General features: G+C 34.7%; 4 protein-coding genes across 8 annotated transcripts; 2 read left to right on the top strand and 2 right to left on the bottom strand.

Annotated features, from left to right (window-relative positions):
* Positions 1-920: 920 nt before the first annotated feature.
* On the bottom strand, positions 921-2,657 carry LOC144567322 (UDP-glycosyltransferase 86A1-like). Its single transcript, XM_078317427.1, has 2 exons — positions 2,073-2,657; positions 921-1,927 (listed from the first exon to the last, which is right to left on the bottom strand). Exons 1-2 carry the CDS (start codon positions 2,593-2,595, stop codon positions 1,038-1,040), a joined length of 1,413 nt encoding a protein of 470 aa, XP_078173553.1. The 5' UTR covers positions 2,596-2,657; the 3' UTR covers positions 921-1,037.
* Positions 2,658-6,362: 3,705 nt separating this feature from the next.
* LOC144567503 (uncharacterized) lies at positions 6,363-12,301 on the top strand. 3 transcript variants are annotated; one of them, XM_078317647.1, is made up of 13 exons: positions 6,363-6,538; positions 7,076-7,285; positions 7,434-7,692; positions 8,104-8,429; positions 8,793-9,078; positions 9,376-9,443; positions 9,740-9,991; positions 10,452-10,527; positions 10,644-10,720; positions 10,810-10,859; positions 10,933-11,017; positions 11,113-11,211; positions 11,975-12,301. In XM_078317647.1, exons 2-13 carry the CDS (start codon positions 7,094-7,096, stop codon positions 12,179-12,181), a joined length of 1,977 nt encoding a protein of 658 aa, XP_078173773.1. In that variant the 5' UTR covers positions 6,363-6,538; positions 7,076-7,093; the 3' UTR covers positions 12,182-12,301. The 3 variants fall into 3 exon arrangements, 2 of the variants coding, with proteins under 2 accessions (XP_078173773.1, XP_078173775.1); XR_013515427.1 differs by lacking the exon at positions 11,975-12,301 and having other exon boundaries at positions 10,914-11,017; positions 11,113-11,176; XM_078317649.1 differs by lacking the exon at positions 7,434-7,692 and having other exon boundaries at positions 6,387-6,538.
* Positions 12,302-15,430: 3,129 nt separating this feature from the next.
* Positions 15,431-19,005, bottom strand: ARA6 (Ras-related small GTP-binding family protein). 2 transcript variants are annotated; one of them, XR_013515370.1, is made up of 9 exons: positions 18,775-18,948; positions 18,320-18,396; positions 17,990-18,073; positions 17,567-17,661; positions 17,336-17,441; positions 17,152-17,241; positions 16,640-16,726; positions 15,875-16,028; positions 15,431-15,782 (listed from the first exon to the last, which is right to left on the bottom strand). XR_013515370.1 is itself a non-coding variant. In XM_078317310.1 (8 exons), the coding sequence occupies exons 1-8, from the start codon at positions 18,797-18,799 to the stop codon at positions 15,741-15,743; spliced, it is 606 nt and encodes a 201-aa protein (XP_078173436.1). In that variant the 5' UTR covers positions 18,800-19,005; the 3' UTR covers positions 15,431-15,740. The 2 variants fall into 2 exon arrangements, 1 of the variants encoding a protein (XP_078173436.1); XM_078317310.1 differs by lacking the exon at positions 15,875-16,028 and having other exon boundaries at positions 18,775-19,005.
* A 435-nt stretch (positions 19,006-19,440) lies between these two features.
* Positions 19,441-23,810, top strand: LOC144567549 (putative disease resistance protein RGA4). Of its 2 annotated transcripts, none has more exons than XM_078317716.1 (2): positions 19,441-22,926; positions 23,378-23,810. In XM_078317716.1, exons 1-2 carry the CDS (start codon positions 19,671-19,673, stop codon positions 23,380-23,382), a joined length of 3,261 nt encoding a protein of 1,086 aa, XP_078173842.1. In that variant the 5' UTR covers positions 19,441-19,670; the 3' UTR covers positions 23,383-23,810. The 2 variants fall into 2 exon arrangements, with proteins under 2 accessions (XP_078173842.1, XP_078173841.1); XM_078317715.1 differs by having other exon boundaries at positions 19,442-22,922; positions 23,373-23,810.
* The last annotated feature ends 3,422 nt before the right edge of the window (positions 23,811-27,232 follow it).

A 27,232-nucleotide genomic window follows, 5' to 3' on the forward strand; every position in this document is an offset into this window, starting at 1 on the left:
TCCACCGGCTGATTCCTTACCAGCAAACACTGTACAACCTGAATCAACCATTCTCAAAGAGAAATAAATATGCACTAATCTGATTTGCAACTCATGGAGTCTCCCCATTGTCTCTGCGCTGTGGATGTCCCAGGTCTTTGATGCATGTGCTAGAGAGTAATGAAGTAAATAAAAAATTTCATACAACTTTTCTATTAGTATAATTATGTGGATTCAAAAATTTTATGATTTATGTGTCTTTTAAACATACTAAAATTAGCCTTTTACTTGTAAGCCTCACAGATACTTAAAATGAACTTGAATTTCACACACTTATTTTGCAGGATCAGCTTGAACTTTTTGAACGTGCAACTCTCTTTAAATTTTATAAATTGTTCGTTTATTGTGAATAAAAATGAGCTTAATATTAAATATATTTTGAAACTAGTTAAAATAGTTGTACCTTTTTTAAATTTGTCCGGCATATTTATAACATTACGTCCGATTTAAATCAGGACCATAAATATCTTTCTTAATGAACGTATTTTGAATGCTTGTTTCATTTCTTGAAGTACACAGAACTAGGGTTGCTCATGAGTCAAGTTGAGTCCGAGTTGAGGACAATTTGGATTCAACTCGTGAACTCATTGGTCGAGTTGAGTCTGAGTTGTTAATCTAGTTCTGAATAAGAAACTCCAATTTAGAATCAACTCACAAGCAAGTCGAATCAAAACGAGTCAGATCCACTATTTAAATTTTAAAAATAGATTTATGAATCCATATGATGACTTGATCCGTGATATACATGTTACCATATCCTCACTCAAATATTTTATTAGAGAATTTCAAGGATGGTTCCCACTTCCGAGATCCCGAAAAATGCAAGTCGCTTCGCATAATTAGTACAATTGGTCTGAAATTACTTGGATAAAAACTTCTAATTAAGTTCAAAATCTCAAAATCACACTTAATATATAAAAACGCGAGCATCATAATTATTGCTTCTAATTAATTATTTTACATTTTGCTTCTGTAATAAACCAGTACTCGATTAATAACTAATTGGTTATGTCCAAAATGAACTGATCAAAGTTCTTTTGCGAAGAGCCCTTAATTTCAATTGCATCCTGAAGAATTTTTCTCACCTTCTTTATCTCATATCTAGCCTGTTCTCCCTTCTTCCCTTGCATCAAATCCTTCACTCGGCACGCCACGTCATCAGTGGTCACCTTGTTCAACTCCCCGATCGCAAGTCCGATCTGCCAGTCTCGTACAACCAACTTCTTATTCGTAAACTGGTCCGTCAAGAGGGGAAAACATAGCATCGGCACGCCGCACCACACGCTCTCTAGTACTGAGTTCCATCCGCAATGCGTCAAGAAACCCCCTATGGCTGAGTTCGACAACACCTCAACTTGACAGCACCATTGCACGACAATTCCACGTCCTTTGGTCTCTTCCAAGAAACCCAGTGGTAACGGGTCAGGCTCATCAGAGGAAACCACATCCGGTCGGAGAACCCATATAAAGTTTACCTTGCTATTCATTATGCCTTGTGCAATTTCACACAAGTCCCTTTTACTGACATGAGCATAGCTACCAAAAGAGATGTACAACACTGAGCCAGGTTCCTTTGTGTTAAGCCAATTGATGCAGTCGAACTCGGCCCATAAGCTGGTTGCGACTGTGCTACGTGTAAACCCAGTCGGGAAAATTGGCCCTATAGAATAAAATGGCTTTTCTAATTTGAGAGCGGAGACTGTACTGGGTTCAAGTTCTTCTACGGTATTACATAAAATGATTTTTGCACGTTTTGCCTCGTCAAATGCCTTGAATATAATCTGGTGCACGACCGATGATACATCGGTGTCTTGTAGGTATGACATGAGCTCCTTTGGCTCGATGGATGGCATGCCGGGTATGTAGGTTATTGCATCCTTGCGGTTCTCTGTGATCACGAAAAATGTAAATTATTGTCAAAATTTAAATACATGTTGCATTGTTTTTTCTCTTCCTGTCATTTCCAAACATTTGATAACTAACAAAACAATATAGAACTGTTATATATTGATGGATGAGTATATCAGTACTACCTCCACATGCAAAATGCCCATTTTGCCTGAGCAGGTCCATGTGGTAGTAGAGTGTAAAGATAAGCGCCGGCTCTGTCCAAAAGGAGATGTAAGGCAACCCCAACTTCTCCCCGATTGTTGCCGGCCACACAAAAAATGTATCAATAATCAAACATGTGATCGGCGGATCAATTGTCGCCACCAGTCTTCTCAACAACTCCTCCACATGTGCCGACAACACGTGTAAAACAGAATACATGAATTGATCATGGTTAAGCGATCTGTCGAAGGTTAAAGGCAGGCCGTCACTTACTGTCTCATACCGTATGTCGAGGCCAGTTAAACGAGCCGAGTAAAATGGGTCATATCCGTCACGACAGTCTGCACCTGCAGCTTTCACGGTTTGGTCGTGCACGGCTTCTGTGTTGATGAAGGTGACGGTGACTCCGCGGGCCGCTAAGCGCAACGCCAGATGGACAGCTGGGATGATGTGGCCTTGCAGTGGATAGGGCATCACTACAGCATGAGGCCTTGGTTTTGCCATTCTTTCGTGGTGGTGGTGATTCTGGTAAGGAGAGGGGATCAGATAGCTAGGCTGTAGAGTGTAGACGGGCATCTATTGACCAAGTCTGATATGTTGGAGTGATGCTTTGTCGGTTTATTATAATTTTGTAATTACAAGGAGAAAATGGTTCTTTTTTATACTACAATTATTGTCGTGCAGTTTTATAGGAAAGACAAATTGGAATTTTGTAGTTGTGAACTTGTGATGGCTGGTACTTATGACGTAGGGGTTGTTTGAACAAGTAGGACCGGAGGAGAGATGACACCTGGCCTGGTATGATTTATGACATTAATATTTAGGTATATATCTTGCATGAATGCTACACACTTCCACTTTGTACTGTTTCATGTTTTGCTTTATGCAGTAACTAGTAATTAATTGATGCATGTGCTAGATAGTAATGAAAGAAAAAAAAAATTCATACAACTTTTCTATTAGTATAATTATGTGGATTCACAATTTATGACTTGTGAGTCTTTTCAACATGCTAAATTTCCCTTTTGTAAATTATTTCTGAAGGAAGATCAAAGTAAGCAAAAGTTAAGCATGTATACTATGCAAGTCCGGAAGTCCCGCAGATATCTAAAGTTCAAATTAGTATCTATTCTAAAGTACAAATTGATTGATGGAACTGCACAGGCAGAGGTGGATACATGATAGGAATAGGTATAAAAGATTAACAAGAGTACAATTTTGTTTTCTCTTTATAAATTGAAATGGAATAGTGGTTAGGGATTTCAAAAAATCACAGTACGATTGGATACGTCACTGTACGACACGCTTCCGTCATGCTGTATCAGTTACGTGTCGTGACCATTTACATGATGTGACTATTTTTTGAAAATTTAACACAACAAGACATATCACATAAAAAATTTGGTCACGACACATGGTCACGTGTAATTAAGATCATTAGATCTTAATCGAATGGTGAATCTTAAATAAACTAACCTAAGTTATAAAAAAAAAAATAGTTAAACGTGACAAATGTGACCAGCCACGTATGGACACGTCATGTATAGTCACGATGTGCCCTGGCCACGGCGTGATTAACATGTTGTGACCATTCACGTGTCATGACTATTCTTCTAAATTTGATCACGACAAGACACGTGATCAAAGTTACGGCGTGACTAGTCACGGCACGGTACGTATTTATATCCTTAGTAGATAGTGGACCTCCTTTTTCTCCTAACAAATTAACAATTCTTTGAAGTAGATTAGCGAATTGGACTGCATCTTTTCTTTTTCTTTTTTTTACGCGAATCAGTCTGGGTTGACTTTTTTTCTGCACAATTTTCTTCTACTGGACTGTAAATTAAATCCAGAGTTAGACATTATATCCATTCAGGAATAGGTACGAGTACAAAATGCCACTGTGTCTAAAAAAATTTTTGAATCCAAAGGTAAACAAGTATCTACCCTTAATCCTTTGTGGAGTCCACCAATGTGCACTGGTCTTCCACGATTGCGTATACTCTGAGATATCTCAATTTTTGTGTGACCGACGTGTACGATGCCTATTCAGGGATAGCAAAGGGTCCAGTATTATATGTGCTTTGAGATTCGTGCAGAACATATTTGAACGGTTGAGATTTTTCAAAAAACACTCAAAGTTTCAGATATATCAGAGGATGCGAATTCTTCCACCTCCCCCCATCTCATCGAATATTTAGTCTAAATGATTCAACTTAAATGAACCATAATATAATAAAAAAAAAATAGAGTTTTAGTACCGCAAGTTTCTTGTCAAGAAATTAAATTATCAACATATTAAATTTGCATTAATATTTCAAAATCCAAAATACAATTAACAATTTTAACCATTAATTGTGTACTTCTTGAAAGTGATAGATACATAAAAATTATAATTGTTAAAATTTCTATTGTATAAGATTAAGAGGCAAAAAAACTACAAATAAAAATTTGTATATTTAAGTTGATAAATTTACTTTGTGAACTCTTAATCTTGTGAAAATTAACTTAAAATATTATACAATTTTAATGTGACACATCACACATTAAGAATAATATAAGATGAAGGACTACTCCGTATTTTGTGATGCTCTGTGTATGACAAAAAAAAAAAATTAACATCTCTAAAAAAGAGTGTTGAAAAGCATGCTAAGACGTAAGATTTCATTCATAGGACGCAATAATTTAATACAACGTTAGCATAAACAATAAAAGAGAAAAGTGATTTGATGATATACATTTATTGAAGCTAGATCATGAATAAAGAAATCTAGAGTGCTTTTCTTTTTATAAGTAAAAATAATATTCCACTAATTAGGCCACTTCAATATGATAAAATATATATAAAAAAAAATACATAGCACCAAGAGATAATAAGATAAGTGAATTTTTCTAACATTAATCATTTATTGTAAAGTAATTTATTTTGAGGAGGCTTCAAATATCTTTATTTTTGTGTCTCCATCATGTTTCTATTTTAAAAACTTTAATAACTTAAAACTCTAAATTTAAACGTCAAAATATAATCATTAGATTTGAACTATTTTATTTTCTCTATGTGCTCATAAAAAATTATCACATTTCAATTTATTTTATGCGAATCAATAAATTGAAAAACTGACATCTCTAAATTATTCACATCAGTACATTTTTACAATCTCCTGATGACAATCAAATTAAACAAAGTTAGAATGTCATAAATTTTTATGCGTGCATAGATAAAATGATGTAGATTACATCCAACGGTTTTATTTTGACTTTTAACTTTTAAATTTTGAGTTATTAAAAAATTTTAAAATAAAAACACGATGGAGAACACGATGGAGACAAAAAAAATAAAGACATTTGAATCCTCCTCATTTATTTTTTGCAATACATAGAGTATAAGAACTAATTCTTATAGGAACTGATATATTTCTCAAGTAATTTATGTATTTTGTTAAAATATATACATAGCTAAAGACTGGAAAAGAGAAAAGGAAGTAACAAATATAAATTGAATTAAAAACTAGATAAAAATATAAAAACAAAGATACAATACGGTTCTATCAACAACGATTTTGTATCTATCTAACAAAATAATATTTTTCAAAAAATAAAAAATTTGATCTCCAAACACAATTTAATGTGGTGGTCATATTGAGTGGTTGAAATTAGTTGTTTAGACCTTGAAATTACAAATTATGAGTACTAACTAAAACATTAGCTCTAATTCGCTAGCTACATTAGCCCATCTCTTTATATATATCTTTAATTTATATTTCATAATCCAATTAAATTAAAGAAAAAAAAAAGTTAAATTGCCTAGCTTGCCCAACATTGTTTTTCCTATGCCACTTCCATTGTCCAGAATTCGTATCCTCTGAGATATCTCAAACTTTGCGTGACTTTATGGAAAATCCTAACCGTTTAAATACGTTATGCACGAATCTCAAAGCACAAACTCCCCCACATCACCCGAATAGGCACCGGACACGTCGGTCACGCAAAAGTTGAGATATCTCAGAGGATACGCATTCCATTGTCCATCGGGCCCCTCCCGCACGAATGCGTATCCTCTGCATTAACTCAAAAAGGAATCTTTTGAGTTAATGAATCACAACCGTTTGATTTTAAACGGAGCCAATCCGGCCCTGCTTATGATATAGGGGCCTATAATATTGGTGCAGATTTAGACCATACGAATCTTCAAACAAATCGGATGATCAAGATTCATTAATTCAAAAAGATTTCCTTTTTGAGTTAATGCAGAGGATACGAATTTCTCCCGCACGGCGGATAAACCCATCTATTTTCCCTTTCCTTTTTCTTTGCAACTCACGAAACATATTCCCGCTCTCCCCGGATATCTCATCCGAATCGGTACAGAATCGAATCGAATCTCTTTTCCAATTCAGTAAATCATTAGTCGCAAACACTACAAGCAAGAATCAGCGTAACTCGCACGGTGAGTCTCTTCCGATTAAAGTTTTCCTCGCTCCTTGCTCCTTCTTTGCATTCAAAGCATTCAAAGCATTCAAAGCATTCTAAAATAATTTATAAAGATTTGGACAATTTTACAAATAAACGCAAGTAGATGGATACTCTCTTATTATTTCTAAGAGTAGTCAAATTATTTTCAACCCTTTCTAATACAGTGAAGTGTCATGGATACCCACCTATAATATATAGGAGTACTCAAATTATTTTCACATTGGTATCTTGCAACAGGTAGAAATTAACAATTTGGAAAGGTAGTTTTGACTTGACACCTTAAATGAATGGAGAAACTAGAGCACAGTACCCATGATTTTTCTTATTTTCTAGGGGTATGCACAATATGGTTGCGTTTTTTAATGGTATATGTGATATGAATCTCTTAAATGGGGTTGTTTGATATGTGCCACTCTGAAGACTTAAATTTGATTCCAAATGAAAGCTTGTTGGGTTATACATGAAATTTTACCAGGAAAATTATAAACTGAATCTGCTTACATCCTTTCAGGTAAACATATATACAGCAATGCTTCCAGACCTGAACATAATTTATACGAGATCTATTCGACCCGATCAATTAAAGCTTTTTTCATGTCTATGTTCCCAACCTTTCCATAAGAACCAAAGTTCACTGCCATTTTGTTTTTTTCATTACTCCTCAAAGCACATTAGATTGATGCAACAACCACGATGTGCAAATAACTGTTATTTGCAAAAGGTAATATTTTTTGTTGATTTCTACATCTTCATGTTTTGGTGTATTTTGTGTGTGTGGTTTTTTTTGGGGCTCTGTTAATGGACTTACTACTTACAGAGAAAAACATAGTTTTGTTAGCACGAGTAATTAATTTCTTTCGTTGGATCAGGAAATTTCACTAAAGGAGCTGTCTCTCCCTGTGCAAACTCTTTCAAAATTTCCAATTGAAAAATTGAACGGAGAGGTGGTGTTGGTGCGGTTTGATATGAACCTTGTTTTGAATACATCAAATTCTCGTGATAAATCTTCACTGGAGAGAGCAATCTCCACTGTTAAATATGTGCATAATGCAAAAGCTAAAGTACTTATTGCCACTAATTGGACTGAGTCTGAAGATCCTATAATGAGCTCTCAAGAGTCTCTATCAGGTTGGTACTCACCAGCTAAAAAGAACACTGTCAAAAGTATTTTTCATTTGGATCACACTTTTCATTTTGGTTTATTTTGGCTTCTTGTTAGGAGATTTCCATCTATAAACTCATACAATATTAATATCATGTATTACCCCAGTAAATAGAGAAATATGAAATATAATGCCCACACTCTACAAAACGTGAATATTAGATAACTCGCCTTCCTCATTGGTTTCATAGACTCAAATGAGGAACACAAGAGTAATGAATAGATAATTCTCACTTTGCAGGGATATTTTTCTTTTTAGGGACATTTGAGGAACTATTTGTTATATGCAGTTATTATTTTTGGTTTTCTAGACCAGCCTCTAATAGCAATGTTAGAATAATAAATTGATAATCCCTTCCCATGCACCCTTATTGCAGATCATTTATCATCTCTTCTCCAACTAAGAGTGACACCAGTCCAGCTCGGCATCAAGCAAGAGTCTGAGGAACGATCTGTATTTCTTTTAGAAAACCTAGCTAATTTTAGCGGAGAAGTTGCAAATTGCCCCACGTTTTCTGAGAAATTGGCCCACCGTGTTACTATCTTTGTAAATGATGCTTTTTCTATGTCACATAGGATGCTGGCATCAACTGTTGGTGTGGTCCGCATCTGCCATGCATCTCTTGCCGGCTTCAATTTTGAGAAGGAGCTTGGTGATTTATTAAGGCTTGTTGATACAACAACTCCGCCATATTTTGCAATTGTAAAGTAATTTACTATACTTGTTTTTAGACCTAGAATTACCAGTACATATCAGCAGGTGTACATCTCACCCAACCAGCTTATTATTAAACCGCCATTTTTTTGGTGTGCCCTTTTATTTGTATTTTGTTATATTCACACGTAATTTTATCACTTTCAATATTTTTGGGGAAGATGACCTCTGCAAATGGTTAAACTAATAATAGTGAGAATAACCTTGTTATATAAATATATTAACAACAATATTATTAACAGTTTAGTGGGAATTATTAGTTAGATCGATAGTGTATCATTGAGTATAGTGCTACTTAATTATTTTTCGTATTTTCTTATTTATTACTTACTATTTTAACTCTAATTGCAGATTGGAGGCAATAACTTCTCTAAAAAGGCACCCGCTTTGCAACTGATAGCTACTAAATGTGATGGCTTGTTTTTTATTGGCAAGTTAGCATTTCAAATCATGAATGGTCTAAATTTGCCAGTTCCTCCTTGCTTCTTGGAAAAAGATGCAACCGGTGAAGTGCAAAAATTGATTCAAATTGCACAGAATAGGGAAATACCGATATTCTATCCGACTGATTTTGTTTGCATTAAGAACACTAATCATGAGCTGTCCAAGATTTTTGGTTATGATGAAATTTTAGCCGGTTGGTGCTGCTCTTGACTCTATAGTTGGTACTCTTATTTTACATTTTTTTAAGTCATGTTTTATTTGGAAGAATTTTTTGAAAGGTATAAGGTATATCGACTCAGTGAAAGGTTAGTGGTTATGTGCAAGCTTAGATCGGGTACTGGGCTTTTTCTTCATTTCCAGGGGCCTTTTAGCTTTTTATGGAGTGTAGTATAGAAGTAATGGAGAACTCGTGTCATATCAATGAAACATATCAGAACAAAATTACTAACAATTTTGTTACTGATATTTCTCACACAACTTTTCCTTTTAGGTTGGACCCCTGTTGACATAGGCCCAAAGTCATTGGAGAAAATTTCATCAGTGATATCTTCGTGCCAGGTTATGACTTAGTCATAGAATGCCTTTTTAGTGTGTGTTATACTTTGAGTAATTCATTTTTTATATTTTCTGGTTGTACACTATGGCAATGGGAAATTAGCAAACTCGAAGAAAATAATAACTTTACTGGAAGTGCCTGAATTGTATATATATTTCTGTTTTATCTTAGAATTAAAGTATACTATGTAAGTAATTGATACAAAAAAAGAAACGAGGAAAGAAAAAGGGATGGTAAATATCAAAAGCTGAGGAATTTATGTGGCACTTACAGAACTAAAGATAAGTTTTCATTGCAGAAGGTTTTATGGATTGGTCCTCCAGATCTTGGTGTATTGAAAAAAGATACATTGGGAGCATCACAATTGGCTGCCAGTCTTGATAAGTCGAGTAAAAACAGGTGTGAAGTATTTGTTGCTGGTAGCACACCTTGCAAAGCTGTGGAACGGATCCCAAGATCGTCATCTCAGATTACACTTTTAAAAAACACAACTGTTGTCTGGGAGTTTTTAAAAGGAAGGTCACTGCCAGGAATTGTGGCTTTAGATAAAGTAAATATGAGATCATGCTAGTCATTTTAAGTTCATGTTGTTTTAGCTTTTGGTTGGGTTCAGGTCAATCGATTTTTTTTAAATTCTTGGGAATTGTTTCTTTTCAGTTTAGGTCAGAATCCTGCTTCTGTTTTTTGAATTTTTAAAACTTTCTGTTCAGGCTGGCCATAGTGAGTTGACTTTCAAATTTTTAGGTCACAAGAGAATTTTGATTCCTCTATGTTGCATTGAAGGTGATGTAATGGGGTTCTTGACATTTCAGGCATATTAAAGCTATACCAATTAATTATCAGCCAGTCTTTTTTTTTTTACTTTTTCTAAGCTTATTTTATTTTTATTTTTTTGGTATTGGTTACAAACCAGCTTATTGCCATACAAGCTACTTTCATTACCAGTACCTACTGGTGCACTTTGTATCACCAAACTAGCATATAGTTACCTTTTGTTTTTGTTTTTACAGGCATACACCCATGCCATTAGATGGGATAGTGTTTTTTCTGATCCTTTTCTACCGCTGATTGTCGATATAGGAAGTGGTAGATTTCTACTTTTACATTCAAAGAATATATTTGGATTAGATTTTTCCATCCTTTTGTATAATCTTAGATAGTAACATCTTTTTTCCCAACTTAATGAATCTTTATTCTTTTAGGAAATGGGTTGTTTCTCTTTCAAATGGCTAAAAAAGTGAAAGACTCGAATTTCCTTGGTCTAGAGATGAACAAAAAGGTATATAAACTAAAGTGACTCCCACGGAAAGATAGTTCGGTGAATTGTTTTTGCAGTGATGTGATTTTTGAAGTTGTAATTTTGTGCAGCTTGTCAGTAGATGTCTTAATGGTGTTCTTCTCTCGAAATCAAAGAATTTGTAAGTGGTTAATTGTATTTCAAGGATGGATTTCAGCACCAAAGCCTCTAACAGTATTTTGTGTTCTTTCTAGACATTTCATTTCAACAGACGCTACTTCAAACTTTGGACCCATAGTTTCAAGTTATCCGGGAGCCTTGGTTCTTGTAACCATACAGGTCAAAATTCATTTCAAGTTTGATAAATCTCTATTCATGGTTTATATTATCAATTGCTCCAAGATTGTCTTGCTCAATATTTTCTTGATGTTCAGTGCCCCAATCCTGATTTCAATAGAGATGTATATCGTTGGAAGATGGTGCGGAGAACACTTGTCGAAGCAATCGTTGATCTCCTTGCAATAAATGGAAAGGTAATTATAGGTTCATGAATCATGACCCTCATTTATTGCTGCTTTTGAAATAACACCTGACATTTTTGAGTTTTTGTGAAGGATGGAGATCCATTGACTATTGATCAATTTAACAATCTTGACAATAGTTTTCAAAATTAAATAAAAAATGATTGTCCAAAATGGAAGAAATGTTATATACATGTTGTTGGCCTTGTGGATTCGTTTTGTATCAAATTTCATGCAATTAGAATATCGTTATATTAAAGGTTGTTACATACACTGTTGCATATTTCAAATTATTTGATGAACGGTAATACTTGCACCAAATTTCTTCATTTTCTTTATATATTGTATGGATACAATATATATCACATTCAAATACTGGATATCAAAATTAAATGTTGTTTTAACAATTGTCAAAAATTTTGAATTAATCCATTGTCAATTTATTCCCAACCTTAACACCTGACAGTTAGCAACTTGGCATCATGGCTAAGTTCAGCAAAAGGTGTCTTAATGGATGTAACTGAATTGCTCAATTCTAAATCTGTTTACTTCTGTTATATTCCACTTGGGGCTTAACAAAATGAAGTAGGTTAGAATAGCAAATTAGTTCTATGCAATACTTTATAAATTAGTTTGTCATTTTGTTGCAAGTACAACAAAAAAGTGTTTGTTATCATGACATAGGATTTAGACATTAGGTATTATTTGCAAAAAAAAAAAAAACAGAGAGAATCTACTCTTAACTCAACAAGAGAGCTCTGGTGCATATCATTAGGTATTTCTTCAGTCGGACATAGAGGCAATAACTATTGGGATGAGGGAGCAATTCATCACTTATGGTAGGGGTAAAATGGTCATTGATGTGGATGATGGAAAAGAATGGATGGAGGAGAACCCGTTTGATGCGCGTACAGATTGGGAATTACATACCATGGCTCGTGGAAAACCAATGTACAGAACCCTGTTGAGGAAAATCGGATGATTTGTAATTTGTTTCTTTTCAATTTTATTTGTCTCTATTTGTATTTGCTCTGCATATTTGAAGCAGACACCATGTAGTGATGTAAATGAGTTTTCTTTTTGGAAATAAGACCAACAAGTAGCCTGTTTTACATATGAGTAAAAAATAGCAGCTCAGCTCAAGAGAATATGATGTCAACAAAGACCATATACCAGTTAGAAGAATGTATCAGTATAAAGAATATCTGAATATGAATGCATATTTAAAGTTAACACCTCAAGGAACTTGCAAATGGGATGAAACACCTCTGAACCAGTTCCAGTAAACTACAATTATTGCTATTATTAACAAGATATCAGTACTCTAAGCGTGAAAAGGTACCAGAATATCGACAATGAACAATTGTATTTATGTCATCGTACGGTGTTATATGTTATAACATGGCTGCCATTGGAAGCATAATTGGTTCTTATGTAAGTATGTCATATGTCTAAAATAGCATGTGACAATGAGGAGTTCATGATAATCAAGCCCGTAATTAGGGGTGTAAATGGATCGGATATTATCTAATTTTATCCGGATTCAAATCCAGAAAATTACTTAAATTATCCGATCCATATCCGTATCTGAAAAATTCTAGCGGATAAGGATACGGTAAGACTTTTAACTATCCGTATCTGACCACTTACATTTTTAAACCACAACAAATGCGCTATATGTTCTTAAATTGATTTATTAAATTGCATATTATACCAATAATTTATTAAATTGTATATAGATATATATTTTATGAATGATATAACACTATGACATAATTAGTGACTAATATTTTAATAATATAATAGATGTTTATTAAACAAATAAGCTAATTATGAAAAATATCCGTATCCGTATCCAAAAAATTATAACGGATACAGTAAGACCACTATCCGATCCGTATCCGACCGTTTACACCCCTACCCGTAATTCTCTTAAAAAGCTCAAAATTTTCAGAAATAAGATAGCTTGCTTTTAAAATTGTGCGCAATTTATCATTTTGTAAACCATTAAACATTGCTAGACTTGTGTCTATTGACAATTTTAAAATGTACAGCTATCAAGAAACATGCCCCAAAATCTCATTGAATCTCCTAGTATTGAACTGGAAGCCTCGGCTGGCAACTTGTCTCTTTCTCATCTCTGATTTTTTTTTTTTTTTTTTTCCCATTTCCTACGAATTTCGCCTGACCTTTTGTCAGATCTTTTGGTAACGTAAAACCTACAGGCTACAGCCATACAGCAATCAAGCCTTTAGCCTCAAACAAGTTAAAATAGACTAAAATGAAATGCAATCACAGTCACAACGTCAATGTAAAGTGTAAACAGTAATAATATTATAATAATAAAAAACAATAATTAAAATAATGAAAATAATAAATAAGAACAATAATAACAATAATAGTAATACTAATAGTAATAATAGTATCAATAATAATAGTAATATATTAGATATAATAATATCTATATTATACCTAGACTACACTATAGATTGTAGGAGCCCGAGTTAGAGACTGAACGGTAAAATTCAAGTGATTTTCATAATATCATTAACATTTTCTGTCGTATGATTGAATTGAAGTTCCCGAAAAAATATGTATGAAAAGATTAAGCATAGAACAAAAAAGTTACTAAATCATTGATTTGTTGACAAAAGTAGAATTTCGATGTGCTGCGAATCAGGGACTACAACTGAGCACACTGGCTGGCCCGTTAGTTTACAATTGTCCAAATAATGTAACGGGCCTTTTTTAATTGTACCATTGAGAATTACATAATGTGCAATTCAGGCCCATTATAGACGAAAGCTCCACGCCGCCTCTGCTGAGTAAATGGATATTTGGAATAAGAGCGAAAAATACTAGCATGTCCCCCGGGATTTCCGATTTGTTTCCACTGATTAATCCCACGACGAACATTTTACAATAATTCAGTGCTGTAAATATAGGTTCCGCAGGCGAATAACTGTGGTCGAATGCCACCACGTCCCGAGTTCACATGGGCTCTGGTGAAGTACGTGTGTCAAACACGTAAAGCACATGAAAATGATTACTTTCCCTGCGGAGCCGGTTGAGGTCAGTAGCACGTGTCACGCGTGCTTAGCAAAACTTTTTTAATTTGATTTTTCTCGGCGATCATCTTCTCTATTCGTGCCTCGCTTGCCCGACCCGACCATCATTGGTCACATTTTTTTTTTTTTTTTTATTAAACATTGGTCACAGTTATCTTGCTTTTGTTGACCGGTCCTGTATCTTGTGCCGTGGCATTTATAATCCCATTTGCATCGACCTCGAAACAAACATTGATATTTGGTTCCAACTTTTTTTGGAGCAGGAGGAATTCCAATTATTGTCATCGGTTCTAGATCTCTCCCTCCAAGACTTGTACAAGAACAATATTTTTTTGTCCCTTTTGGTGGGTATTACAGTATTGTTTGGTATGAAGATAGTCATGATTCCTAATTTCCTCCCTGGGTTTCTATACCTAGACATAGGCGTAACATCGACAATGATAAGATCAAGTACCTCGTCAGTGTCTTGTCAGACGCCTCTGCCAATGCCATGGTCACTATGAGTAATAATGGGATCACTTTAATTATTGTTAATTAGTGACCAATAATGGGATCACTTTAATTATTGTTAATTAAATGGAAGTGTAATTATATTTTGACATCAACTAGCTAAAAGGAGCAATCGTGCGTTACTATCTTGTCTTAAGCTCATAAAGGGGTTTGGTGAAACTCCAAAAATTACCAAATGAACTTCAAATAACGAATTCAAACTGTTATAACAGATCTAACTTATGAGTGATGAATTTACATGCAAATTTTTAAATCTTTTTGAAGTAATTTAGTTTAAAATTAAGTGGTAAACAATGTTCAAAAAATAAATACAATGAAATTAATTTATAAACTTTATAGGAAGAGACTTGGTGAGAGCATTTTCGTAGCTACTGCCAATCATTTCAAAAAAGAAAAAAAAAATAGCATTTTCTTTACTTTTTTTCATTTTAAAGATTACAGATGGTGTTGTATATTAATTTAGAATCATGAAAAATAATGTGTAACATACAAGGCTTCTAATAATAATAAAATGAGAGTTCAAGCTTAGTTGCGAAGGGAACTTCGAATGTTGGTACTATATGGAAAGAACTAATATCTTTAGAAAGCATAAATATTATAAATTCGATAAGTATCGCATTAAATAACGCATATCTAAATTTGCGATATAAACATGCAGTATGAAACTTTAAATATTTCATATGACAAATGTTAAGATTCAAATAACACAGCCAAATGACCCTACTCCTATCCCATGTGTAAATTTCACATTAAACATACATTAATAAACCCCATGTTAACTATCTTAATCAAACACGAGCAGACTTGTGAAAAAGAGCACGATGGTACAGATAAAACATGCAATAATCACATATTTCATTTCATATAGCATGCGGAAATCATAACATACAGAATCACATATTTCATTTGAAAAGCATGGTAGAAGTATAGGCCAACAAGCTCCACCACATAATAAGCCCACGATCAAGGCAAGGGCGCCGGTCGGGGCAACCTCTTTGCAACCTCCTATAATACAAACCAACAAATGAATGAGTCATAAGAAACTTTTGAAAAGGTCTATTGAAATGAGCAAAGTAATTATGTCAAGAAACCCTTACGATTTGAATTAAAAAAAGGTAGTCCTGGAGAGCTTCAATTTTGGTACATATAAAATTTTTATATAATATACATTTGAGGTGCCAAAGGTCGAAGAATTAAGCACTAGTTGGAGCAAAGTGAAGCATATACACGTGAATTGAAAGCCCAAAAAACCTGCATATAGCAGGTAAACCCTAAATTCACATTCGGTATTGAAGAAATGGGTCAATCCAGAGGGAGCGGTATTGAACAGTTATGTAGTTTTGACCATGCATCATACCATACCAGTAATCGGGGCCATTACAAAAATAAGGTGCTGAAAATACGCACTAATAATCTGTACTTGACATACATCCATGATTTGTGGTATTTGCAAAAATAAGGAAACACGAGAACCTAGTGTTGGAACCAAAGAACAACAAAATTGCTTTTTTACCTAATTGGACTGACTTCTGTTTGCTAATAAAAATAACTTCTTCACTAAGTTCCTCAACTTTAAATTTCTTCTTAACCTCTTATTCTTCACATATTTCTTAGAATCATCAACCTAACTACTTAATTAATTAGAGGTATATTACAAAAAACAAAGGTTTTCTATAAAGGTAATACAAGGGCATTATACTCCTAAAAGATAACTTAGAAAAAAAATTCCTTCAAAATTCCTTCTAAAAGTTAAGAATGGGTGTTTCTGCAAATACCAAAACCATAGGGGTCTTCAAGCAAGAATAAAAAGTGGATCCTTTTGGGAAAAAAAAAAATCCTAATACAGAGAAGCAGCTTGGTACCTCAAAAAGTTGGTTTATGTTATCAGCTGTCTTGGCTGAAGTCTCAATAAAGAACATGCCATTCTTATCTGCATAGTCTCGTGCATCCTGTGAAAACGGAACAAAGGAAATAATGTCATTCTTTTTCTTTATTAGATATCCAATGGACGTATCCACTCAAATGGAAACTGGAGATATTCAAATCAAGACTCTCCTCTCTTCTGGTGATAACTGAATTATGCTTTTCTGTTTTTCTTAACCTCAGATGTTAACTCCGGTTTAGATATAGTTTGTATAGCTAGTTTAGATCTAAACTTCTCTGTAAAACTATTCTATCTCCTGATTACAAATCAAATAAAGCAATATACAGAGATAGAAAAGTAAATGTGTTTTCTATCTTTCTTTTATTCTTTTTTCTTTTCCTGGTTGGAATTGGCGAATAAGGGAATAAGGTGCTTCTTTCTTTTAACAAACATGAACAAGATAGCCAATAAGTACATTATAACTTGATTAGATGAGGAAAAAAATCATACTTGAGATTGAACGCTTCGATTTTCATTGAGGTCCGCTTTGTTGCCAACCAAAGCCATAACTATATCTGGATTTCCGTGTTTCTGTAATTCCTGTGTAATACAAAGGAAAAGCAAGAACCAATATAAATATAAATAGAGAGGTTAATAGAAGGATCATGTTGTACAAAAAAAAAAATGAAATTACCTTGACCCAATACTGCGCTTTATTAAACGATTCAGGACTAGTTATGTCATATACAACAATTGCAGCCCCAGCTCCTCTGTAGTAAAGAGGAGCTAATGCGGCATACCTGAAAAAAGAAAATTAAATAAAAAGACATATTTAAGAAAATACCACCAAATTAATATAAAGACATACTTAGAAATACCACCAAATTATATAAGGTTTTAAAATCAATTGAACATATTAATCTACCTCTCCTGGCCAGCAGTGTCCCATATTTCAAATTTAATAGTAGAAGAATCTTGCAAGGCTAGAGTTTGTGATAGAAACGATGCACCAACAGTAACCTAACTCCATATGAAATGTAACAAGTCAAAATAAATATCTTCGATTAACAAAAATGATGGAATGTTATGTCAAAGTCCTTGCAAAACTCAAAATTACCTATCTCACTACAAAAGTAGAAATACCTTTCTTGACCTTTTTTCATCAAAAACTTTAAAGTGTCCATAATGCTCCTCCCGTGGAGAGAAAGATGGGAAAAGAGGGATCATATGGATACCTCTTTAATAAATAAGGGGAGGCCCAAGGATATCATGATCAACTTTCAAATTAAAGAGAAAAGATGCCATTTGTTTTACTAGAAATATTTGACAATGTAAATTGTAAATTCACCTTAGACGTTGGGTCAAATTGACCACGCACAAACCGAAGAACAATGCAACTTTTACCAACACCTGAGTCGCCTAACAGCACGAGCTGCATTCATAAAGAAACAACAAATCCAGTAGAAGTCCAAAAATCCAAGTACTGTATTGGTCAGATTCGGTACTAGTTTTAATTCATAAGTTTCTGATTGATTTCCTTTTATTGGCTTCGCACCTTATATCAGATTTAAAGGGTTTCAATTATCCTACTTTAAATAGGGGATGATGAATTCGAAGTACAATAACTCAACCAGTAAACCAGATACAGCTCATGGCTGGTACTTAAAAACTAGCATACCTTGACTCTTAAATTATTTGAATCAGCTGGGTTAGAGCTTTCACCGTCAAGACTGCCAACGCCTCCCACGTTTTTAGCTGAGAATTATGAAGTTGCATATTCAGTAAATAATTGATAATAATATCTCAGACAAAAAAATAAAGTCGCTTAGTAAACAGGAATGCTTGATATTTAGATGGTAAATAAGGCCAAGAAAATAGTCTATTTCACATTTGCCCCAATTTGGAAAAACATTATGAATAACAATACAAGACATTTTGAGGTCAAACTAGTAGATCTCTTAATAAGAAATTTACATGGTATCTCCTCTACATCTGGTCCAAATTATAACCAGTGCTGATAGTTACCCAATTAAACAGATTTTACGCAAATTTTACAATTAGGCAGGAGCAATTTAACGGATCGGAGTGAACAACAGAACTATCATAAATTACAAAGAGAGAAGAACAACGAACCAGGGAGAGAGGCGGAGCAACCCATTTTAGGAGAGCGTGATCGTGAGTTCCCCAAGGCGCCGATCTGAGCTTCAATCAATCAATTCGTTAAATCCGTTAAATTCGAATGGCACACACGGCGATGGCAAGTTCTTCCAATTTAATTAGCGCGCAAAATTGTACGAAAGGGGGAAAGTAAGGAAGCTAAGGTTTCTTTGGCGACTTCACCTAGATCGCACGTGGCGCACGTGCCGGAGATTATCCTTCTAATTTTAAACAACTATAAGTAGTTCCATTTACTAAAGAACAAAATTAAACTGGGCCAAAAATTGTGGGCCGAAAATTTAATATTTGGGCTAAAGTTTTAAGGAGACAAGTATGAAATAAGAACCATAACTCCAGATCCTTTGTCACTGCCTCACTGGGTCCAACCATGTCAAACAACCCAATACCGTATCTCTGGTCTGATCATTGTAAAGCCTTAAAAATCGCTCCAAGCAACTAATGAAAGGCTTTTAACGCTAATAAAAATCTACTGAAAAGTAAAAGAAGAAACAGAAGTGAATTGTATGGTTGGTTGACTAACATCAGGTTTTTGAATGCCAAAGAAAAAGACGTAAATGGTTCACAGTTTCACACCTATCCATGCTCCACAGCTCCACTCACATAAAAAGGAATAAATCAAATATGAAGAAACTAGAGAGAGAAAGTTGACTAGGAAGACTAGGGACATTTGCCAGGAAACTCAGTGCAGAGTAACGAGAGTTGAGTAGGAAGACTTGGTGGCATTTGGTAGAAACTAAGTGCAAAGTAAATTAACCGGATGTACTTTTCTTCAAATAATCCATCACCGGTCAGATAACAACAGAGTGACAATCCCTACTCTACTCCTTCGCTAAAAGAGAAATAGAAAAAAGATGGACCTGACAGTGGCCGGATGGTTCATCCAAGTGATCTTCGACAAGCTCCTCTCCTACAATCTGAGCAGGTGGGCAGCCGCTCGTGGCATCGGCCACGACATGGAGAAGCTCCGTATTGCTCTGTTGCACATCCAATCGATCCTCACTGATGCAGAGAAGACACACTCGGCAGGTGTTTTGAAATGGATGCCCGAGCTGCATGATGTTGCATATGAAGCCGAGGATTTGCTTGATGAGCTAGAGTACTGGCGCCTTCAACAAGAGTCGGAAGCGGGGAATAGCGGTCCCCTCCAGGTTATGAGGGATGTTGCATCTCAGGCTAGTGGTTTCCTTTCTTCAAGGGGTGATACACCTAAAAAACCAGGTACTCCAGAAAACAATTGGGATAGATCCACAAAAACAACCTTTAAAGTACTAATTGATAGGCTGAATCAAGTCGCTAGCGGAGTTAGTGGAGCAATAAACAGTGCTAGGACAGAGTTTGAACTCAATAGACAGCATTTAGTAGTTAGAGATGCCAACACTAGCTCACTTGTTCAAGCTAAGATTTTCGGTCGGGATATTGAGGTACGAGAGATGTTGAATTTCCTAGTTAGATCTAATAACGTCAGCAAAATCGAGGTTATTTGTGTTATTGGCATGGGTGGTATTGGAAAAACAATGATTGCGCAACATGTCTATAATGACAATGAAGTATTGGGGTATTTTGATTCTAGGATGTGGGTATGTGTAAGAAATCAATTTGATGAAATTGGCATAACAAAAGAGCTGTTAGAATATGTGTCAGATGGTATCCCGAAATGCAACTGTCGACCAGCCAACTTCAATGTACTCCAAACTACACTAGAAAAGAAAATTAAGTCAAGAAGATTTTTGCTTGTTTTGGATGATGTTAGGGATGATAAAAAAAGAAATAGGTTGATTGAATCGGAGAGGTGGGAGAGGTTATTACTTCCTTTGAAATCTGGAGAGAAAGGTAGCAAAATTATTGTTACTAGTCAATCTAGGGAGGTGGCACAGTTAATGGGCGCAAATCATATAATAAAACTAGAACCATTAAGAAATGATGATTGTTGGTTAATAATTAAGGATCTTGCGCTTGATAGTGCAAACCATGATAATACACCATTTGATAGTATTGGTAGGAAGATAGCAAAAAAACTAAGAGGTTTTCCTCTGGCAGCTAAGGTCGTTGCAAGGCATTTAAAAGACAAAAAAGATGTCACAGAGTGGGGTGAAATTTTGAGAAAAAATGATATATGGGATGAAATCATGCCAATTATGGCACTGGGCTTCTATCATCTTCCTATTCACTTACAACGTTGCTTTGCATATTGTAGCATCTTTCCAAAAGGATGGCTATTTGAACTGGAACAAATTGTTCTTCTTTGGATGGCTCAAGGATTCATCCAACAGCAGAGTAAAAGGAGGATGGAGGATATAGGTCGGGAGTATATGAATTATCTTTTTCAAAGATCCTTTTTTGATATACAAAAGAAAGGATTTGTTACGTACTATGTTATGAACGATCTGATGCATGACTTAGCTGAGTATGTTTCACTTGATGAATGCTTTAGGATCGAAGAAGGTGATACACAAAATATTCCCTATACCGTACGTCATTTGTCTATTCAAGTAGGTTGTATTTCCCGTCTGAATGAAATGACTCGATATAAGAAACTTCGTACTCTTATTTTGCTTGGTGGAATGACATCTTCTTTTGATTCTACTATTCTGGAAGACATTATAAAGGATCTCCGATCTATTCGGGTATTAGATCTATCTCCTTGTAAATTGGAGAAGTTTCCCAATGGCCTTGCACAGTGTGTTCATATCCGGTACCTAAATATTTCATCAACGACCACTGTATTTCCGGAATTTCTTTATAAACTCTATCATTTGCAAGTTTTGAACTTGTTAGGATGCAAGTTTAAAAGCCTGCCTTACGATATCAACAATTTAGTGAACCTACGACACCTCATTGCAGGCCATCATGTAATTGCTTCTATAGAAAAGGTTGGAAGACTAAAATGCCTCCAAACGCTACCAATATTCAAAGTTTCAAAAGAATTGGGACGTCAAATCAATCACTTGAGTGAATTGAGAGAACTTCAAGGAACACTCCACATTAAGAATATTGAAAATATTGAAAATAGCGATGAGGCGAGAATGGCCATGTTGGATCAAAAGGAGCATATCACCGGTCTCCAACTAACGTGGGAATCGGTTCGAAGCAATGTTGATGAACAGAGAGAAAACGAAGTGCTCGAAAGGCTCCGCCCTCACCAAAACCTCAGAAGATTAGATATTGTGGGATGGATGGGGACTAAATCGCCAAGTTGGATCCGAACGAGCACCGTTTGGCTTGAAAATCTTGAACTCCTCTATATTAGTGGTTGTAAAGCGTGGGAATCCCTTCCGCCTCTTGGTCAGCTACCTTTGCTCAAGATCCTTTGGCTGCAGAGGATGCAAACAGTGAAAAATGTAGGCCCGGAGGTGTACGGTGATAGCACAGAAGTGTTTCCTTGGTTACAGGAACTAGTACTAGATGAGATTCCAGAGTTAGAGAATTGGTCATGGAACAAAGAAAAACTCCGTATGCCAAATCTTCAGAGCATAATAGTCAAGGATTGCAACAAACTCAAAGAAATTCCACCTCTCCCTTCTCTCCTGACCGAGCTGACTGTGGCAAGAAAGGGCTTCTGGTTGCCACACCAGCATCAATCCAAAATTACACTTTCTTCTTCTAGTGTGTCTTCTTTTTGTATTTACAATTGTCCTTTGCTTGTAGCGAAATTCTCATCACCAACACAAGAGGAGGTGCGTGAGAGCTTCTCATCCCTTGCTAATCTTAACACTGATGACATGTCTGTGTTAAAGTTGCCTCTCATCAAAGAGAAACTTTGTACCTTGCGAAACTTGGATATCCAGGATTGCAGTGATGTTTCAGATTTCAACGCAGAGGAAGAGGAGCATTTTAAGATGCTTAGCTCTCTCCAGGGACTTTGCATTAGTGGTTGTGCTAATCTCAAATCAGTGCCGGTTGGATTGCACGGCCTTGAGTCTTTAGAGAAGCTGATTTTGTGGAATTGTCCAGAGATTTATTCGTTGCCGGTGAATGGGTTGCCTCAATCTCTCAGTGTGTTGGAGATTAACCCATGTCATCCATTACTCAAGGAGAAGTGCAGAAAATCCGACGGTGATTACTGGCCTAAGATTGCTCATGTGTCTTGGATTGAGATTGACGGGGTAAGTTGTTCAAACTACCTTTTTTTTTGTATGTTTTACTTTCTTTTTTCACTGACAAAACAAAGCTAGTAAGATAAATTCAAACTTTATTATTATCATTTAAAATCCTCTGTTGCTGATTGTTCCTTGATCTTCGTCCTTTATTTGCCGCTTATAATTAAGGCTAATAGTATGGATTAAGGGATATTTATGACATATTAATAGTATCCACCTAGCTAACAGGTGTACAGTGGTAGATATTATTAGAGAATGAAAATGTAACATCTTACAATGATCATGAATGACAGCTGGTCATATATATTCCCTTGCACACTGCGCATGAAAAATACCTTTGTAATAATTTTATAGTTGATGCACTTGAGTGTTTGACAAAATTTCTCTACTAGATTTCTCTTGAGAAATAATAAGAAATTGTTTGACCAAGAATTTCCTTCTTTCTTAAAATCATAGGAAAGAGTAAAGAATCTCTAACAAGGATGAATTAGAGAGAATACTTCTTTCAGCTAAATGGAAAGTGAAGATGTACACTGCAAAATGTAAGATTGGTTATATCAGCTAATGGAAAACCAAGTTTTCAGTATATAATTTTTTCCTATTAATTTGCATATCACGAGAACCAGTCTTTGGTCTAGTGGCAAAGGCATGCCCTCCGTGTGGGTCCTGTGGGAGGTCGCATGTTCGAAACCCGGATGAAGGGATCCATTATGAATATTAAATAATTTGGTAAGTTGACCTCCAACTTTTACTAAAAAAAAAAAAATGTTGCATATCACCAACAAATCTAATATAATTCATTAGTCGATGTAATTTAGATCTATTCTCAAAAGCAATCGCTATGTATATACTTTTGAGGGAACTAAGATTTAATTTTTGTTCTTTCTCAGAGTATTTGTTCAGTTAGTGTGTTTCTGTTGACGTACTGATAAAAGAGCCAAGTGTGTCTGTGATTTCTCTTGGCTATTTACGTAGATTGAACCAGGAAAATAGAAGATGTCATGTAATTTTTTTTTTTTTTTTTTTTAAAAGTGCACATATGTCGCATGTTTCATTGCAACAGATAAAAGTGGTTACTTCGTTTTTTTATTTGTTTTACCTACTTGACAAAACAAAGCTAATAGGATGAATTGAGACTTGCTATGTCCTCGGCACAATTTATAGCATACTATACTACAATCTATTTTATTCGCGAGGTAAAAAATTATTATTATTGAAGACAAATTCATAGAAATTGTTATTTGAGATGATATTACTAGGGAAAATTGGTTATTTGTCACTCCAAAACTTTCAAATTGTAAAATTCTAAATGGTTGTATTTAGTTCAATCATATTTTTTTGAGGAGGATTCCAATGCCTCATTTTTTTTCATACCTCATCATACCTCATATTTTATATTTTCGTTTTTAAAATTCAAATTGTCGATCCGAACCGTTCAATAAAATATTTATACTAAAATATGCATAGAGATAAAATTTTATATTTTTTGAAAATTTTTGCTATTTTTTAAGATAGGTACAAAATCACTGTTTTTGAACCGTTCAAAAAACAGTGATTTTCTACCCATCCTAAAAAATAGTAAAAAAGTTTCAAAAATTATAAAATTTCATCCCTAACCATATTTTAGTATGGATATCATGTTGAACGGTTCGGATTGACAATTTAGACTTTGAATATGAAGAAAATGAAGATATAAAATATGAGGTATGATGAGGTATAAAAAAAATGAGGCATTGGAACCCTCCTCTATTTTTTTTTAAATAACCTTCCCATAACTTAGAGGGCTGTCGAATCAGGGGAAATGGTGGAGAAGAAGAGGGCTGTCGGATCAAAGGAAAAGGTGGAGAAGAAGGGAGGGCATTTCAGTCATTAATTATTTGGAGTGGCAAATTTAGAAATTAATGAAGTTTAGAGTGACATTTTTACAATTTTAAAGTTCGGGATATCATTTCTACAATTTAAAAGTTTTGGAGTAGATAACCAATTTTCCCATATTACTATTAACGGAGACGGAGTCAGACTTTCAAACTATGAGTCAAATATATATAGAAATCAATTATATAAAATATTTTTCCGCAAAATGGAGATCAATTTTAAAGTATTATGATATTTTACTTTAAATTATCAAAAAAATTATATGTAAATACAAAAAAAAAAAAAAAAAAAAAACCGCCTCTGGTTATATATGACGAAAATATCCAAAACATACCGACGCTCTTGACGCTCTTAATTAATTTTATCTTCAGAGATAAAACAAATTCTTGTAGATGTATAAATTGTGAAATAACAAATCTCAACTGTCACGTACGTGAGCAATTGAGCATGCATTCATTGCTCTGGCTTCTCCTGTTCTCCGTCTCTTGACCAAACAAAGCGAGCATTAAATAAAATTATTTAAAATATATATAATATTACCTTACGGTATTGTAGATTTGAGGGGCCAGTTGCATAATTTACCCGGTACGGAAGGGAACCAATAAAATGAATTCTCTTTTCTTCTCTCTCAATTGTCATGTATGCATTTGAGCTTGGCATTGTTGTTGGAATTAAATTCAGAAGACTTAAATACTGATATACATATGAATTATTTTTAGTTGATTTGAAATTTAATCGTTTTTATTTAATTTCATTACATACAAAACAAATACATAAAAGTAGCATAATTAAATTTGTATGAAGATCCTTAAATTTTGCAGAATATGTTTAAGACTCATTTTATTTTATTTACTGAAAAAATTCAAAAATTACACAGAAGTAACTATTGAATATTTGATTTAAGCGGAATGAAATTCTCGCACAAAATGGAAATCATGCATCACTACAAATTATATTGCCATTTTAGGCTTTTTAGCTTACCTTCATCCCAAGGTTTGTATTCACATTTAATTTCATGTTGTTAATTAATTTGTCTGACACCACCAATTTCACCTCTGTTAGTTAATTACTCCCCACCTGCATATATGCATCTCGATCTCTATATAATGCTACAAACTTGCACCTCATATTAACCAACACTAGCAACACGTTAGAAGAATATATATATATATATATAGTACGTAGTCTTGAGAGAAAGAAATCAATTAAGATGTCAAGGTTCACCATTGTAATCCCAACTATAATGCTAATATTATCCCTTGCTGTAACCCTAGCACTAGCTAGGAACATTCCTATTGATACTGCCAAAGCAACAAATGATCATCAGCAATCAGCAGCCATGTTGACCGATGAAAAGAACCTCCACCTTGGACTCAACAGATTCGGTGGGCTCGGTGGCGGAGCAAACATCAGTGGGTTACCCCTCATTGGAGATATAGGTGGCTATGCCGGTGCTGGTGGAGCCGGCCTCCATGTTGGTGGGGCCGGCCTTGGTGGAACTGGTGGCAGTCTTGGAGGCATCGGTGGTGGTTTAGGTAGCAGCGTAGGGGGGATTGCTCCCTAATTAATTCGAAATCAGTTATTGAGTGTCGGGTTAAATTAATTTGCATGATGCATCATTTATATTTATGTCTTGCTTGTATGTTGTCATCCAGTGAATAATTTGCATGTATTTTTGTTAATTAGGTTTTAAGGTTGCTTCAGTAAGATCAGAGTAGTCCAGTGCTTGAAACAACATATGTGGAATGGTCGCTTTTAGTTGGTTTTTGTTGATCCGGTACTGTCATGAATTGATTTCGTAATTGTCTAATTTCAAATTTTCAGCTTTAATTTGCAGCTTCTTTACTTAATTTGTATCTTTTCCTAACTCGCTAGTTCTTATTCTGTTCTTCTTTGTATGTCTGGTGTGTGTGTGTGTTGTAGAAGTCGGTGAAACTAACATGTTTCATTGAACCAGAAATCCAGAATAAATTATTTGGTACTAATTAGTCACTGGTACCTGTGTTTACAACAAATATAAGGTAACTACCACACGAATTAGCATCCTCTGAGATATCTCAAAAACCTTTTTTTTTTTTTTGGAAAATCTCAACTGTTCAAATACGTTTGATCTGCACAGATCTCAAAGTACAAATAATATTGGTCCCCTGCGCTATCCCCGAATAGGCATCGTACAAGTTGGTCACGCAAAAGTTGAGATTGAGAGGATACGCATTCCTAGCACTAGGAAGCTAATTTGTATCTAAATCTGCTTCAAAAGAAATAAAACATCTTACTGCAACAGACTATTTCTAACAATATAAAGTTTACAGCCCAAAATTATCGGAATGGGAACAAGCCCAAGCCCAAGACCAATTTGTGAAAAGATAGATTGAAAATATAACCATATTTAACTCTTCTCAAACTTACAAAATAAAATTAATAAAATTAAGGTGGTACTA

This window comes from Carex rostrata, chromosome 16, assembly GCF_964058835.1.
Source record: "Carex rostrata chromosome 16, lpCarRost1.2, whole genome shotgun sequence".
NCBI classification, from domain to species: Eukaryota; Viridiplantae; Streptophyta; class Magnoliopsida; order Poales; family Cyperaceae; genus Carex; species Carex rostrata.

Bases quoted from the DNA above. Each gene is read 5' to 3' on its own strand.
- LOC144567322 (XM_078317427.1), bottom strand. From the start codon at position 2,595: ATGGCAAAACCAAGGCCTCATGCTGTAGTGATGCCCTATCCACTGCAA. The intron at 1,928-2,072 runs GTAGTACTGATA...TCGTGATCACAG, and splicing joins TGGGCATTTTGCATGTGGAG to AGAACCGCAAGGATGCAATA.
- LOC144567503 (XM_078317647.1), top strand. From the start codon at position 7,094: ATGCTTCCAGACCTGAACATAATTTATACGAGATCTATTCGACCCGAT. The intron at 7,286-7,433 runs GTAATATTTTTT...TCGTTGGATCAG, and splicing joins ATAACTGTTATTTGCAAAAG to GAAATTTCACTAAAGGAGCT. The intron at 10,721-10,809 runs GTATATAAACTA...AATTTTGTGCAG, and splicing joins GTCTAGAGATGAACAAAAAG to CTTGTCAGTAGATGTCTTAA.
- ARA6 (XM_078317310.1), bottom strand. From the start codon at position 18,799: ATGGGTTGCTCCGCCTCTCTCCCTG. The intron at 17,662-17,989 runs GTGAATTTACAA...ATATGGAGTTAG, and splicing joins AATTTGACCCAACGTCTAAG to GTTACTGTTGGTGCATCGTT. The intron at 16,727-17,151 runs GTATGATTTTTT...CCGTTTTCACAG, and splicing joins ATCGAAGCGTTCAATCTCAA to GATGCACGAGACTATGCAGA.
- LOC144567549 (XM_078317715.1), top strand. From the start codon at position 19,671: ATGGACCTGACAGTGGCCGGATGGTTCATCCAAGTGATCTTCGACAAG. The intron at 22,923-23,372 runs GTAAGTTGTTCA...TTAAAATCATAG, and splicing joins CTTGGATTGAGATTGACGGG to GAAAGAGTAAAGAATCTCTA.